The sequence below is a fragment of the Pan paniscus genome, chromosome 9, assembly GCF_029289425.2.
Source record: "Pan paniscus chromosome 9, NHGRI_mPanPan1-v2.0_pri, whole genome shotgun sequence".
NCBI classification, from domain to species: Eukaryota; Metazoa; Chordata; class Mammalia; order Primates; family Hominidae; genus Pan; species Pan paniscus.
The window spans coordinates 66,535,345-66,550,078 of record NC_073258.2 but is presented as its reverse complement, the minus strand read 5'-3'; the positions used below and the strand labels follow the sequence as shown (position 1 = coordinate 66,550,078).

Genomic DNA, 14,734 nt, shown 5'->3' with positions numbered 1-14,734 from the left:
CCCCATCCCCGCCCAGGCCCCGCCCCACTCCGGGCACCGCCCGGGGCTCCCGGCGTGGGAGGTTCCGCTCCCGGGTCCAGCGGTCGCGCGCGCCCTGGAGTCCTGTCCTGGTTCTGGCGGCTGAGGGCCGGGTGGCGCAGGCGGCCTCCGGGGACTCCGGCTGTGCCCATGGGAACTAAAACCTTCGATTCTAGAAGAGCCGGGGGAGAGGCTCCGGGAAGACCGAATTCTTCAGAAACCGCAGAGAGACCTTGGACCGGATCCTTCCCTGCAGGGCTGCGTCGGGGAAGCGCCGGCACAAGTATATTCAGCGACTTCCTTGGAAGCGCCTACGTTAGAATACTACAAACTTACAAGCTAGTTGATCAGTTTACCTCCCACTAGAAAAGAGAGTATGGGAAGGCGGAGGCCGCGTGGCCTGGACCCCCGTCTTTGCTGTCAGGCTTCCAGAGTGAAGGTGGGGCTCATACTCAGACTAGTTCCTGGTCCATTCATTCTTTCAGTCAGTCAGTCAGTCATTCCTACAGGGCCAGAAACTTTTTTTTTTTTTTGAGACAGAGTTTCGCTCTTGTTGCCCAGACTGGAGTACAATGGCGTGCGGCTCACCGCAACCTCCGTCTCCTGGGTTCAAGAGATTCTCCTGCCTCAGCCTCCCGAGTAGCTGGGATTACAGGCATGTGCCAGCACACCCGGCTAATTTTTGTATTCTTAGTAAAGACGGAGTTTCTCCATGTTGGCCAGGCTGGTCTCGAATTCCCGACCTCAAGTGATCTGCCCGCCTCGGCCTCCCGAAGTGCTGAAATTACAGGCGTGAGCCACCGCGCCCGGCCCAGAAACATGTTTTGAAGGGCAGGCACCGCACAGGGTGCTGGAGACAGACTGAAGGAAACTGCACCTCTCAGTGACTCAAGAGAGATTTGTTGAGTATCTACCAAGTGCCTAGCGCTGTTCTTGTCCCTGGGGATTCAGCCTCTGGGTTGGGACCTGCAGCCCAGAGAAGGGAAATGGGGGAAATCCAAGTTCCCAGGTACATCATGATACCCTTCCAGGTGGGTAAGTGCTAAGAAGAGTGGGGCAGAGGAAGTGGTGGGTAGTGACGGGGTGGACAGACCTCACTTTCTAGAGGATGACAGCTATGCCAGCTCAGTGTGACCAGGATGGTTGGCTTCAATGCTGTCAGTGTGGGAAGGGCTTTTAGGGAGGCAGAGCCCGGAAGACCTCAGTGGGGGAGGCAGGATGCTGGGGGTGGGGGAAGATGCCAGACAAGCTGGGAGGTCCGGATGGGAAGAAGGGGATCATGGTAGGTAAAATAACAGCCCCCCTAAATATGTTCACATCTAGCCAGGTGCTGTGGCTCATGCCTATAATCCCAGCACTTTGGGAGGCCAAGGTGGGAGGATTGCTTGGGTCCAGGAGTTTGTCACTGACACCAGCCTGAGCAACATAGTGAGACCCTGTTTCTACAACAAATAAATTAGCCGGACATGGTGGCTCAAGCCTGTAGTCCCAGGTACTCTGGAGGCTTAGGTGGGAGAATTGCTTGAACCTGGGAGGTTAAGGCTGCAGTGAGCTGTGATCACGCCACTGCACTCCAGCCTGGGCAATAGAGCAAAAACCCATGTAATAAAAAAAAAAAGAAAAGAAAAAAAGCCCACATCCGAACCTGTGTAATCTACGAATATGTTTTGTTACATGGGAAATGGAAATGAAAATTGCCAATGAGGGCCAGGCGCCGTGGCTCACGCCTGTAATCCCAGCACTTTGGGAGGTCAAGGCAGGTGGATCACGAGGTCAGGAGATCGAGACCATCCTGGCTAATATGGTGAAATCCCGTCTCTACTAAAAATACAAAAAAAAAAAAAAATTAGCCGAGCATGGTGGCAGGCACCTGCAGTCCCAGCTACTCGGGCGCCTGTAGTCCCAGCTACTCAGGAGGCTGAGGCAGGAGAATGGCATGAACCTGGGAGGCGGAGCTTGTAGTGAGCCGAGATCGCACCACTGCACTCCAGCCTGGGCGACAGAGCGAGACTCCGTCTCAAAAAAAAAAAAAAAAGAAAAAAAAGAAAATTGCCAATGAAATTATGGTTGCAAATCAGCTGACTTTAAAATAGAGAGCTTATGCTGAAGTATCTGGGTGGGCCAGTGTAATAACAAGGGTTTTTAAAAGTAGAAGCAGGAGACAGAGAAAGAGATGTGATAGGCCGGGCGTGGTGGCTCACGACTCACGCCTGTAATCCCAGCACTTTGGGAGGCTGAGATGGGTGGATCACAAGGTCAGGAGTTCGAGACCATCCTGGCTAACACGGTGAAACCCCGTCTCTACTAAAAATACAAAAAATTAGCCGGGTGTGGTGACACGTGCCTGTAGTCCCAGCTACTTGGGGGGCTGAGGCAGGAAAATCGCATGAACCTGGGAGACAGAGGTTGCAGTGAGTCGAGATTGTGCCATTGCACTCTAGCTGCAGTGACACAGCAAGACTCCGTCTCAAAAAAAAAAGAGAGAGATGTGATGACTGAAGGGCCAGAGAAATGATGTGTTGCTGCCTTTGAAGATGGAGGCAGAGGCCCCAAACCAAGGAACTGCTTCAGAAGCTGGAAAATACAAGGAAACAGGTTCTACCCTATCTACCCTAGAGGCTCCAGAAGGAACACAGCCCTGCCCTCACCTCCTCACCTTGATCTTAGCTCAGTGAGACTCACACATTGGCCTTTTTTTTTTTTTTTTTTTTTGAGATAGAGTCTTGCTCTATTGCCCAGGCTGGAGTGCAGTGGTGCAACCTCGGCTCACTGCAACCTCCATCTCCTAGGTTCAAGCGATTCTCCCGCCTCAGCCTCCCGAGTAGCTGGGGTTACAGATGCCCGCCACCATGCCTGGCTAATTTTTGTATTTTTAGTATAGATAGGGTTTCACCATGTTGGCCAGGCTGCTCTCAAACTCCTGACCTCAAGTGATCCACCCACCTTGGCTTCCCAAAGTGCTGGGATTACAGGCATGAGCCACCTCACTCAGCCCCATGTTGACCTTCTAACCTATAGAACTGTAAGATCACGAATTTCTGTTGTTTTAAGCCACCTATTCCATGATAATTTGTTGTAGCAGTGATAGAAAACGAATCCAAGGAGGTTCAGGTTTTAATCTTGAGTGTGCCCTCAACTCTGCAGGGAGTATTGGTCAGGTGGATTCTGCCAGGAATGGCCTGGCAGCTGGGAGGAAAACAGGCCTGGACCATTGAGTAAGTGGCGATGATGGCCCTGGGCCAAGCTGTGGTGGGGGTGAGTAAAGGGTGTGCCTCTCCCCATTCTTGCCATGGGACTTTGCCAGGCCGCCCTGTGCCCTTTACCCATTGCTTCGTGTTCCTGAATTCTTTACATCCTCCTGGGGGTGCCTAGTGACGTGGCCAGAGCCTGAATCACGATCCCCATTTTACAGATGGGAACTAAAGTTCAGGGCACCGACAGTGATTTGCTGAGCCTAGAAGTGGCAAGGCATGTGGGCTCTGGCCCCTGCTTCTCCTCTCAGGCTTCTAACCCCACAGGCATCATTCCTGCCCATCCCCAGGACACAGCTCTCAGAGAGGAGGGGCAGCTGAGTGCCTTGAGCCCCGGCCTCTGAGCCATCAGTCAGATTCTGAGCTGTCTCTGCTGCTGCTTTGCTCTGTGGCCACAGGCAAAGGACTTTCCCTTCCAGAGTCTCCTTGCCTATAATATGGGGTAGTAGCATCAGGTCAGGCAAGTCCCAAACCAGATAAGGGATGGACATGCATGTATTTTGTTCATGGGAATACGCAGCCCCTCAGGTGGCATTGTTTCACGGAACCATTAGACAAGAGCTTTGGGGCCTGGCCAGCTGGCTGTGCTGCTTGATCGGAATGGCTGTAATGATGAAGCCACCTAAGCCTGCGGGAATGAGGCTCAGGCCAAGCCCTCATCCCCTGCCCATCTGCTGAGAGTCCTCCATTGGGGGGTAGGGGTCAGGGAAGGGTCAGGCACTCCATTCAGAGCTGGGGACAAAACAGAGTTACAGGGATGGAAGATGGAGAAACAAAGCCTCTCACCCAAGGCCACACACAGCTGGGGACCAACCCCGGAGCTCTTTGAAGAAGTTCTGTGGGGGGTGGGTGATTAGGGGTCCCTCGGGTAGGGATAGAGAGCAGCAGAGCCCGCAAACCTGGTCCAAGCTCCTGCTTTCCTCCCTGAGCCTTCCAACCAGGACTAGAAATGCTATCTGCACTCTGGGGACTGTTTTCAACCCACCTGGATGTGACGTGTTCCGCCCAGTGCCAGTCCCCTTGCCGCTCAATCCATTCCTGCTGTCATTCAGAGCAGGGGGCCCGACCAAGTCCACATCGCAGGAGTGATCGGCGCCTGGCCCTGGGTTCTGCGCTGTGCAAGCATGCAGGGAGGGCGCTTCCTTCTCCCCATTCACAGATGCGGTTGTCACTTGGCTGGGGCCCAGGGGATCCCTGAGGAGGTTCTGCTGAATGGACAGGATCTTTGTGTGCACACCCAGCATCGCCATGGGAGCCCTGCCATTCATAAGGCCATGTATAAAACAGGATTTCATTTACTAAACTTGGCTTTTTTGTGCAAGTTCTCAGGCTATATGTAGGGGCCTGGGGTGTGGGTAGGGAGGCTGGAATAGCCTGAGCCACGGGGAAGCGTGGCCTCCATTTTGACCCAAGACACTCAGGCCAAGCGCAGCATCCCCCAGCCTGGACCCTAGGGTCTGATGCCTCAGCCAGGGCCTGGACTGTCCTGGACAGAAGGGCTCCTGGACACCCTGCTACCTCAGGGGCAGGATCCAAAAGGGCATCTGGGGCTGGATGTGGTGGCTCACACCTGTCATCCCAGCACTTTGGGAGGCTGAGGTGGGCGGATCAACTGAGGTCAGGAGTTCGAGACCAGCCTGGTCAACATGGTGAAACCCCGTCTCTACTAAAAATACAAAAATTAGCCAGGCGTGGTGGCACACGCCTGTAGTCCCAGCTACTTGGGAGACTGAGGCAGAAGAATTGCTTGAGCCTGGGAGGCAGGGGTTGCAGTGACCAAGACTGTACCACTGCACTCTAGCCTGGGTGACACAGCAAGACTCTGTCTCAAAAAAAAAAAAAAAGGCCGGGCACGGTGGCTCACGCCTATAATCCCAGCACCTTGGGAGGCTGAGGCAGGCTGATCACGAGGTGAGGAGATCGAGACCATCCTGGCTAACACGGTGAAACCCCGTCTCTACTAAAAATACAAAAAATTAGCCTGGCGTGGTGGCGGGTGCCTGTAGTCCCAGCTACTTGGGAGGCTGAGGCAGGAGAATGGCGTGAACCCAGGAGGCGGAGCTTGCAGTGAGCTGAGATCACACCACTGCCCTCCAGCTTGGGCGACAGTGCGCGACTCCGTCTAAGAAAATAAAAACTAAAATAAAAAAAAAAAAACAAAAAAAGGGGCATTTGGGAGGGGCAGAGCAGGCCACGATGGAGAAACACCCAGAGCAGGGTATTTGGCTTGTCTCCTCAGCCTGGAGCCTCTCCCTTGTCCTGAGATGGGCCCAATAGGCTCCCCAACCAACCCCACAGCCGCCTCCCCGACTGTGATCACTACACAGGGACTGACTCAGCCCTTCCTTCCCCTCCCAGCCTCTCCTTCCTGGAAATTGCCATCACCAGCGGCCATAGCACCCCCATGGGACCTGGGGGATGGAGTTGGAAGCCCCCTCCGGCAACACTGGCCAGATTGGAGGGACCAGCAGGGAAGCTCCCTCCTACCCCCAGAGAGGCTGAAGCCAGCTCTCCATGGCCACGAAACCCGGAACCCAGGACCCTGGGGGGCAGGTGAGATGACAGGGACTTGGGGTCTGGGAGCAGAGTCACAGGGAAGGGTGGCATCTAGGGGAGGCGCATCTTGGGGGTGCATCTAGGGGAGGTGCTAAGAAGTGACAGGGGTCTCTGGAGGTGCCCCAGTCCCTCTGCTGGGATGCAGGGTGGCAGGGAGCTGAGAAGGTGCTCAGCCACCCTCCGGAAGCTTCCGACGTCCCAGCCTGAGCTCAGCCTGCAGGGCCTTGTGGCCTGAGCCAACCCCAGACCTGGGTTGGATTTTTTCCTTGTTTCTTGCTTCCTTCCTCCCCTGGACTCCTGCCAACTCCAGCCCTGCCCTCCTCGCTCTTCACCCCACTTCAGAGAACTGTGACCCACTGGAGGCTGGGATTTGAGATGAGAGGTCACCCTCGGAGTTGGCTCCAGCTGCTGCCTCTGCCTGGGACCCCTCCTTGGGAGTTGGGTGGCAGGGCCTTGCTGGGGGCACTTCCCTTCGCATCTGGATTTTGGCCTCAGGCCCAGGGCTATGGGGGTTTCCAGAGTGGTGACAGCCTTGTCCTAGCAGGGACCAGCCCAAGCACTTCCTCCCAGAGCCCCCTGGGAGTGTCCCAGCCCCAAGGCTGTCATTTTGTCGTAGGGAGTAAATTCTGGAGTCAGCAGAGGCTGTCTTCCACACTTTCTGTGCCTTCCAGGTATCCTGTCATTCCTCATTCTGAAAACCTAGGCTTGCATCTCTCTTGTGCCTAGGGCTATGCTGGACTAGAGAAGACACAAGTGGCCAAAGCTGGACCCAGCCCTCAGGGAACAGATAACCTGCGTGAGAAACAAATAATTGATTCTGCCCTTTATCCCTCCCGGGCCAGCACGGAGGGGTTCAGCCAATGACTGGGAATTGAATGAAAAACCAAAGAGAACAGCCATGAGATCTGTCTGCTACGGGTGGGAAAGCAGATGGGAGAGTGAGAAGGGCTTCAAGGAGAAGGTGATATGTGAACAGGGCATAAATGGATGAATAGGAGTTTGCCAGGCACAGAAAGGGAAGGACATTCCAGGGGAAGCAGGCAGAGGCCTGGCAAGGCAAAGGCCAGGAGGATTGCAAGTAAAGTCATGGTATGAGCAGAAAACAAGAGAGGTCCAGTTGCCCATGGCATAGGAGAGGGGACAGGCCAAGAGGATAGTGGGTAAGCACTGTTTTCCCTGCCCAGCATCCATCTCTCACTCTGGTGACTGTCCCTCAGTTTTCTAGTCTCCAGTGTGACTGGCCCCCAACCCTCAAGCTCTAAAAGTGGGTTTGAGTCCTGTGCCTAGCCAGTCTGAGTCATGGGAATGGCTCTGGCATATGACATCAGAGAGCATCAGCCCAGGAACTTGCTGGGACTGTTAGGGTCACAAATGTCAAGATGCCAGCCCAGAACTGCTGGTGGCCAGCTCTGCCACCCTAAGGGGGGAGCCTGCCTAAGAATAAGGCCAACATAGAAGAAAACAGCACCAAGAGAATGAATCTCAATGACATTGCCTGTGCTCCTGGATCCAGTCATGCCTGAAGCAGTTTCTATTCTACGAGCCAACAAATTCCAGTTTTGGCTTAATACAGTTAGGGTTGGGTCTGTCACTTGCCACTGAGAATGAAGGGCCCATTGCAGAATAGCTAAAGGCAGGTGATCACTCATGAGAGTTGCCGAGTGCTGTGGGAAAGGCAACGATGATCTGTGTGTAGAGGTACAACACCATCAGAACTGCATTTTCTTTCATTTAAATTACTTTTTGAGGCCGGGTGCGGTGGCTCACGCCTGTAATCCCAGCACTTTGGGAGGCCAAGGCGGGTGGATCAGCTGAGGTTAGGAGTTCGAGACCAGCCCGGGGAACATGGTGAAAACCCGTCTCTACTAAAAATACAAAAATTAGCGAAGCGTGGTGGCACGTGCCTGTAGTCCCAGCTACTCGGGAGGCTGAGGCAGGAGAATCTCTTGAGCCTGGGAGGCGGAGGTTGCAGAGAGCCAAGATTGTGCCACTGCACTCCAGCCTAGGCGACAGAGTGAGACTCTGTCTCAAAATAATAAAATAATAATAATAATAATAATTACTTTTTGATTAGGTAATGCTCTTTCTTTTCTTTTTCTTTCTTTGAGATAGGGTCTTGCTCTATCGCTGGAATGCAGCGGCGTGATCACTGCTCACTGCAGCCTCAACTTCCTGGGCCCAAGCAATCCTCCTGAGTAGCTGTGACCACAGGCACATGCCATTTGCTAATTTTTGTATTTTTTGTAGAGACGGGGTTTCGCCATGTTGTCCAGGCTGGTCTTGAACTCCTGGGCTCAAGCAATTCATCTGCCTCGGCCTCCCAAAGTGCTGGGGTTATAAGGGTGAGCCAAAGCGCATGGCTGAGGTAATGCTTTCATGTGATTCAAAATTCAGAAGTTGGCTGGATATGGTGGCTCACACCTGTAATCCCAACAGTTTGGGAGGCCAAGGTAGGGGGTGGGGTGCGGATCACCTGAGGTCGGGAGTTCGAGACCAGCCTGGCCCACATGGCAAAACCCCGTCTCTCCTAAAAATACAGAAATTAGCCAGGCATGGTGGTGGGTGCCTGTAATCCCAGCTACTCAGGAGGCTGAGGCAGGAGAGTCGCTTGAACCTGGGAGGTGAAGGTTGTGGTGAGCCAAGATCACACCACTGTACTGGGTGCCTGAGCGACAGAGTGAAACTCCGTCTCAAAAAGAAAAAAAAAAAAGAAAGAAAGAAAAAGAAATTCTGAAGTCCTAAGAGGCAAGAAGTCTCATCCCTATCCCCCAGGGACAGTTCTCCATTCTGCTATAGCCAACTGGTGTTATCAGTTTCTTGTAAACACTTCTAGGGATATTCTTGCATGAACGAGCAGGGCCCCTCTCATTTTTTTTTTTTTTTTAACACAAATGTCAATATTTAGACAAGTAGAGTTCCAAAGTACTGCAGGCCCTGGTGGTAGCTGGCGGAGGGCCGTCCTGCTCGGGACTGTGAGAAGCCCTTTCATTGAGCCTCTGCTGTTCATGCTGTTTGACACCTTGCGTTTTCCAGTTAACGTTATATTTTGGAGACCACTCTACATCAATACATAGAGTGTGTCCTCATTTTCACAGCTGCACGGTATTCCAGCACAAGGATGTATGGTAATTTACAGATGCACTTCTTGGCAGAGGGACCTTCAGGTTGCTTCCAGCCCTTTCTCAAGACAGGCAGTGCCGCAGTGAGTCATCTGTACAAAAGCCCTTTCACACATGCACGAGCGCTGCTGCGGAATACATTCCCAGAAGGGACTTGGGAGGACTGGGGGGCAAAAGATACATGCAGTGGTGTCTTATTATTGTTATTTTAGAGACAGGGTCCTGCTCTGTCACCCAGGCTGGAGTACAATGTACAATGGTGTCATCATAGCTGACTGCAGCCTCGACCTCCTGGGCTTAAGCCATCCTCCCGCCTTGGCCTCCTGCGTGGCTGGGACTACAGGCACGCACCACCGTGCCCAGCTTGCAGTGGTCATTTTGTCAGCTCTGTCAGCTTGTCCTTCTCGGAGACTGTGCCAGGTACCAGGCCCCCACACAGTCAACAGGGCTGTTTCTCCTCAGGCTCACCAGCCCCTGGTTTCCACCTATTTTGATTTTTGTCCATCTGAAAGGCAAAAACTAAACAAAACAAAGGAATTTGGGTGTAGTTAGAGTTTGCGTTTCTCTTACGATGCGTGAGGCTGGTCACCTTTTCATTTGCTTAAGAGCCACATGTGTTTCTTTTTGGTGAATGAACTGCAGAATTTCTGCAGAGGTGGTGCCGGGCAGCTTTGGAGAGGGGAGCCTGGAGGGAGGCCAGACTAGAGGCAGAGGCCACTTCTGGGGACAGTTAGCGTAGAAGGGAGAGAAAATTTGGTCCTGAAGAGTGGTGTGAGAGCTGGAGATGGAGATGATGAAGTTGAAAGGCTGAGATTAGGTGATAGGTTAGCCCCCATGGAGGGCCATGGAGGAAGAAAGGGGAGTCAGGCCCAGTCCAGGCTTATAACTTGGGTGACAGGGTTGGGGTGGGGGGAGAATGGAGCCCGCAAGGGTTTTGGGGGCCAGGATGATGTGCTGCCTGCCTATTCTCCACACCACATGGTGATAGACAAAAACACCACTCTGACTGCCACGTGCCCTGTTCGTGTGCTGCCATGGCCACAAACCTGCAGCAGGGCCCCTGCTAGCCTCTTCAGCCTCCAGCCAGTGCTCCATGCCTGCTGCCCTGAACATGTGCCTGTCAGCTGTCGGCGGTGCCCAGCCTCCAGGGCTAGGTCCCTGCACATGCTCTCCATGAGCCCTGCGATTTGCTCCCTCCACCTCACCTGGCCACCCCCATGCCTCCTGTGGCTCTCAGCTGTGATGTCTCCCCTCAGGGAAGCTTTCTGGACCCCCATTGATGTTGGGTCACCTTGTGATACCGTGGGAAACTCTGGACCATGGACCTCTCCGTGCCGTTGTCATGTGGTTCATGTCCATTTTCCATTGGATCATAGCCAGTCCCCCAGAGTGTGTGCCATGTGGTAGGCACCCAGTGAATATGGATGAGTGGATGGATGGGTGGGTGGGTGGATGGTTGGGTGGATGGGTGGGTTGATGGGTGGGTTGATGGATGGATGAAAGGATGGATGGTTAAGTTCATGGGTGGGTGGACGGGTGGGTCGATGAGTGGATGGATGAATGGATGGATGGTTAAGTCGATGGATGGATGGATGAGTGGGTGGGTGGGTGGATGGAAGGATGGATGGATGGAAGAAAGGATGGATGGTTACGTGGATGGATAGATAGATGGGTGGGTGGGTAGATGAATGGATGGACGGATGGATGGAAGAATGGATGGTTAGGTAAATGGATGGTGGACGGATGGGTGGATGGTAGGATGCTGGGGATAGCAAGAAGAGGGTGTATGGGAGACACATGTTTAGGAAATAAAAGTTGGGAGCTGGTGACCCCTTCTCTGTGCAGCACCCACCACAACTCCAGGCACCTCTGCCCTTGGCCTGCTCTGGTTTTCTCCATCTGACACACTTGACTCCATCTGATGCTCTGCAGTGTCCACTGTTAACAGGTTTCTGTGCTGGAGTGGCAGCTCTGGGTGGCAGCAGAGATTCTGTCCGCTCATTCATTTCTGCATCCCGCTGCCGAGAAGAGACCCCCAACCTGCAGGGCCCTTAGCAGGTGTTGTGCTGTCCCTGCTAAGGGCCTCCCACCTCTTTTCTTTCCAAGCTGCCTGCTTCTGGAAGGTGGAGAGGAGGCATGTCATAGGAGGGCACTGCTTCTGCAGGAGTTTCTTTGTGGGCCTACTATGTGCCAAGCACTGTCTAGGGACCAGTGAGACAACAGTGAACATGACACTCCCTGCCCTCAGGGAGCAGGGATTCTGAGAGCCTGCCTCCCAAGGAGGTGGATGCTACAACAGCTGTGGGGTGTGGAGTGCTTACAGAAAGCTGGATCGACATATAAACATTTGTATATGTCTATTCCCACCACCCTACCCCCTCTTTTTTTTTGAGACTGAGTCTTGCTCTATCGCCCAGGCTGGAGCGCAGTGGCACAATGTCAGCTCACTGCAATCTCCACTGCCTGGGCTCAAGTGATCTTCCTGCCTCAGCCTCCCAAATTGCTGGGATTATAAGCATGAGCCACTGTGCCCATCCCCACCTTCTTCGTTTTTTTTTTTTTTTTTTTTGGAAGAGAGTCTCGCTCCGTTGCCCAGGCTGGAGTGCAGTGGTGCGATCTCCGCTTACTGCAAGCTCCGCCTCCCGGGTTCACGCCATTCTCCTGACTCAGCCTCCTGAGTATCTGGGACTACAGGTGCCTGCCACCATGCCCGGCCAATTTTTTGTGTTTTTAGTAGAGACGGGGTTTCACCGTGTTAGCCAGGATGGTCTTGATCTCCTGACCTCATGATCCACCCGCCTCGGCCTCCCAAAGTGCTGGGATTACAGGCGTCAGCCACCGCGCCTGGCCCCCACCTTCTTTTAAAGTAATCCAGACACATGGTAAAAAATTTCAAACACAGCTGGGTGTGGTGGTTCATGCCTGTAGTCCCAACAATTTGGGAGGCTCAGGCAGGAGGATTGCTTGAACTGGCCTGGGCAACATGGCGAAACTGTCTCTATCAAAAACTCAAAAATTAGCTGGGTGTGGTGGCACACACCTGTGGTCCCAGCTACTCAGGAGGCGGATGCGAGAGGATCACTTGAGCCTGGGAGGTTGAGGCTGCAGCGAGCTGTGATGGCACCACAGCACTTAGACTGGGCGACAGAGTGAGACTCTGTCTCCAAAAAAATAAAAAAAAAAATTCAAACAGGATGAGTGTGGACATGACAAATCGTTCTCCGAGCCCTCCTACTCCTGACCCCTAGCCCTTGGACACCCGTCCCCAGAGGCAACTACTATTACTAGAAACATTCTAAGGGGCAATTTGAAGGGGCCTCAAGTCCTCAGGAGGAAAGTGGACCTTCAAGGGAAGAAGCTGCCAGGAATCAGGAGTGAGTATGCCTTTTCCCCCTATTCGCTGGGAATCAGGAGTGATGGTGCCTTCTCCCTTTTCCCCTTGTGTCACCCTTGTGCCCTGTTCTGTGGTGGGAGGCAGGTGGTGGGAGGGCAGGGTCCCCACCCTGTTGAACAGGGCCAAGCCTGCCTGACGGAGGCAGGTGTACCCCTCATCCACCCCTGAAAGGCACTTCCTCTGAAGCAGGAGCGGGGCTAGGGGTGCCTCTACCCAGCAGCTTTTCTCACTCTTTGGGTGGGGCCTGCTGACTCAGCACGAAAATGCTCAGCCCAAAATGCTTCAGCCCCTGGGAAGATCTGGGAGCGATGGGAGTGAGCAGAGAAGATGGGGCTTGGTAGGGTCCTGCTGGCTGCTGGGCAGAAGCCTGGAATCTCAGGGAGCAGTGTGCAGGGGCCAGGGTCAGCAGGGTTATGGGCAGCAGCTGTCCCTGAGACCTCCCAGGGGCCCCTTGGCCTGGGCAGCTGCAGGGCCTCAGCTGTCAGGCAGGCTCTGGGTGGGGAGGAGCCTAGAGGCCCGGGAAGAGGCGGGGCAGGATGGAGGAATTCAGAGCCGGCGGCAGTCCAGCTGGGTCTGAGGGCAGGCCAGCCCCTAGGCCCCTGGGCATTTCCAGGGCTGACCCAAGAAAGCAGCAGTAGGCATGGTCGCTTGGGGACTGAAGACCCAGAATGACCAAGGACAGTGACAGAAGGTCCCAAATGCCTGAATGCAGCTGGGAGTCTTGCCATGAACAACCATGGGTGTCTTCTGGTCTCTTTAGCCAGAAATCCCAGCACCTCTCTGCTGCCATCCCTCTTCCCTCCCCTGCCCCCAGGCCAGTCCCACCCTTTGCCTTGTTGATCAGTGATGCTAAGTGCAAGTGCTGGCCAGAGTCCTCTCCATGGTGCGGATGTTGCCCATCCATCTCTCGGCCACCCTCGCAGCACCCAGTTCTGTGGCTTTTGACTGCAGTGACTCCCACATCTACCCCTCCAATGCCCATGTCTCATTGGAGTGCTGCTTCCAGTATTCCAATGGCCCACTTGGTGCCCCTCTTCCTCCCGACCTGCCCCAACAGACCCAGGCCCCTCCCCTGAGCCCCTCTCCCCTCAAACCACCCCTTTGCTACGTGCTACCAGGTACTGGGGCTGCACCTGGGACTCCTCTTAAGTTGGTCCTTGTTGGGTGGTCAGGGTGAGGCACAGGGGGTGGGAGGCAAACCCTTCCAAGATTCTCTGGGGCAGAAAGAATCAAGTCCAAATGCCTTAGCAAGACTTCACAATCTGGCTCTGAAGCACCATTCCGGGCCCATCACTGCCTCCCTTCCCTTTCCCTCTTTTCTTTTACCCCTCTCTCGCCCTCTGTCCCTCCTCCCTCCCTCTCTTTGCCTTGTCTTCCTTCGTAAATCTAAAGCCCCTCCCCATTCCTAGGAACATACCCAAGAGAACTGAAAGCAGGTGTTCACACAAAGCTTGCACACAAGCGTCCACTATTCATAATAGTCCACAAGGGGAAAAACCCGACAGTGGATGCACTGATAAAATACCGTATAGCCATACAGTGGGATCTTAGCCATAAAAAAGAATGGCGGACTGATACATGCTGCTGCAGGGACAAACCTTGAAAACATCATGCTAAGTGAAACAAACCTGACAGGCCGGGCGCAGTGGCTTACGCCTGTAATCCCAACACTCTGGGAAGCCGAGGTGGGTGGATCACTTGAGGTCAGTGGTTCGAGACCAGCCTGGGCAACATGGTGAAACCCTGTCTCTACTAAAAATACAAAAATCAGTTGGCACGGTGGCGGGTGCCTGTAATCCCAGCTACACAGGAGGCTGAGGCAGGAGAATCGTTTGAACCCGGAAGGTGGAGGTTACAGTGAGCAGAGATCGTGCCACTGCACTCCAGCCTGAGTGACAGAGTGAGACTCTGTCTCAGAAACAAACAAACAAACAAACAAACAAAACCTGACAGAAAAGAGCATGGGCCAGGCACGGTGTCTCATGCCTGTAATCCCAACACTTTGGGAGGCCGAGGCGAGTGGATCACCTGAGGTCAGGAGTTTGAGACACACCTGTAATCTCAGCTACTCAGGAGGCTGAACCTTGAGGTCAGGAGTTTGAGACCAGCCTGGCCAATATGGCAAAACCCTGTCTTTACTAAAAATATAAAAATCAGCCAGGTATGGTGGCAGGCACCTGTAATCCCAGCTACTCAGGAGGCTGAGGCAGGATAATCCATCGAACCCGGGAGGCAGAGGTTGCAGTGAGCCGAGATTGCGCTACTGCACTCCAGCCTGGGTGACAAGAGCAAAACTCTGTCTCAAAAAAAAGAGGATGTATTGTATGATTCCATTTATACAAAATGCCCAAAATAGACAAATCTACAGAAAAGAAATTAGATTAATGATTGCCAAG

The 14,734-nt window shown here is 53.8% G+C and overlaps 1 protein-coding gene and 1 long non-coding RNA gene across 2 annotated transcripts in view; one reads left to right on the top strand and one right to left on the bottom strand.

Moving 5' to 3' along the window:
- The first annotated feature begins 36 nt into the window (after window positions 1–36).
- Window positions 37–9,458, top strand: LOC106635286 (uncharacterized). The gene is made up of 4 exons (XR_008620201.2): window positions 37–1,049; window positions 5,628–5,822; window positions 6,552–6,621; window positions 8,921–9,458. It is a non-coding gene; the product is annotated as an uncharacterized LOC106635286 (long non-coding RNA).
- The window catches only part of POLA2 (DNA polymerase alpha 2, accessory subunit), a 45,851-nt gene continuing 40,444 nt past the window's right edge, over window positions 9,328–14,734 (bottom strand). The window contains exon 18 of the mRNA XM_034932989.3: window positions 9,328–9,463. Within this exon, the coding sequence (XP_034788880.1) occupies window positions 9,335–9,463 (129 nt within the window). The 3' untranslated portion in view covers window positions 9,328–9,334. The remainder of the gene's footprint in view (window positions 9,464–14,734) is intronic.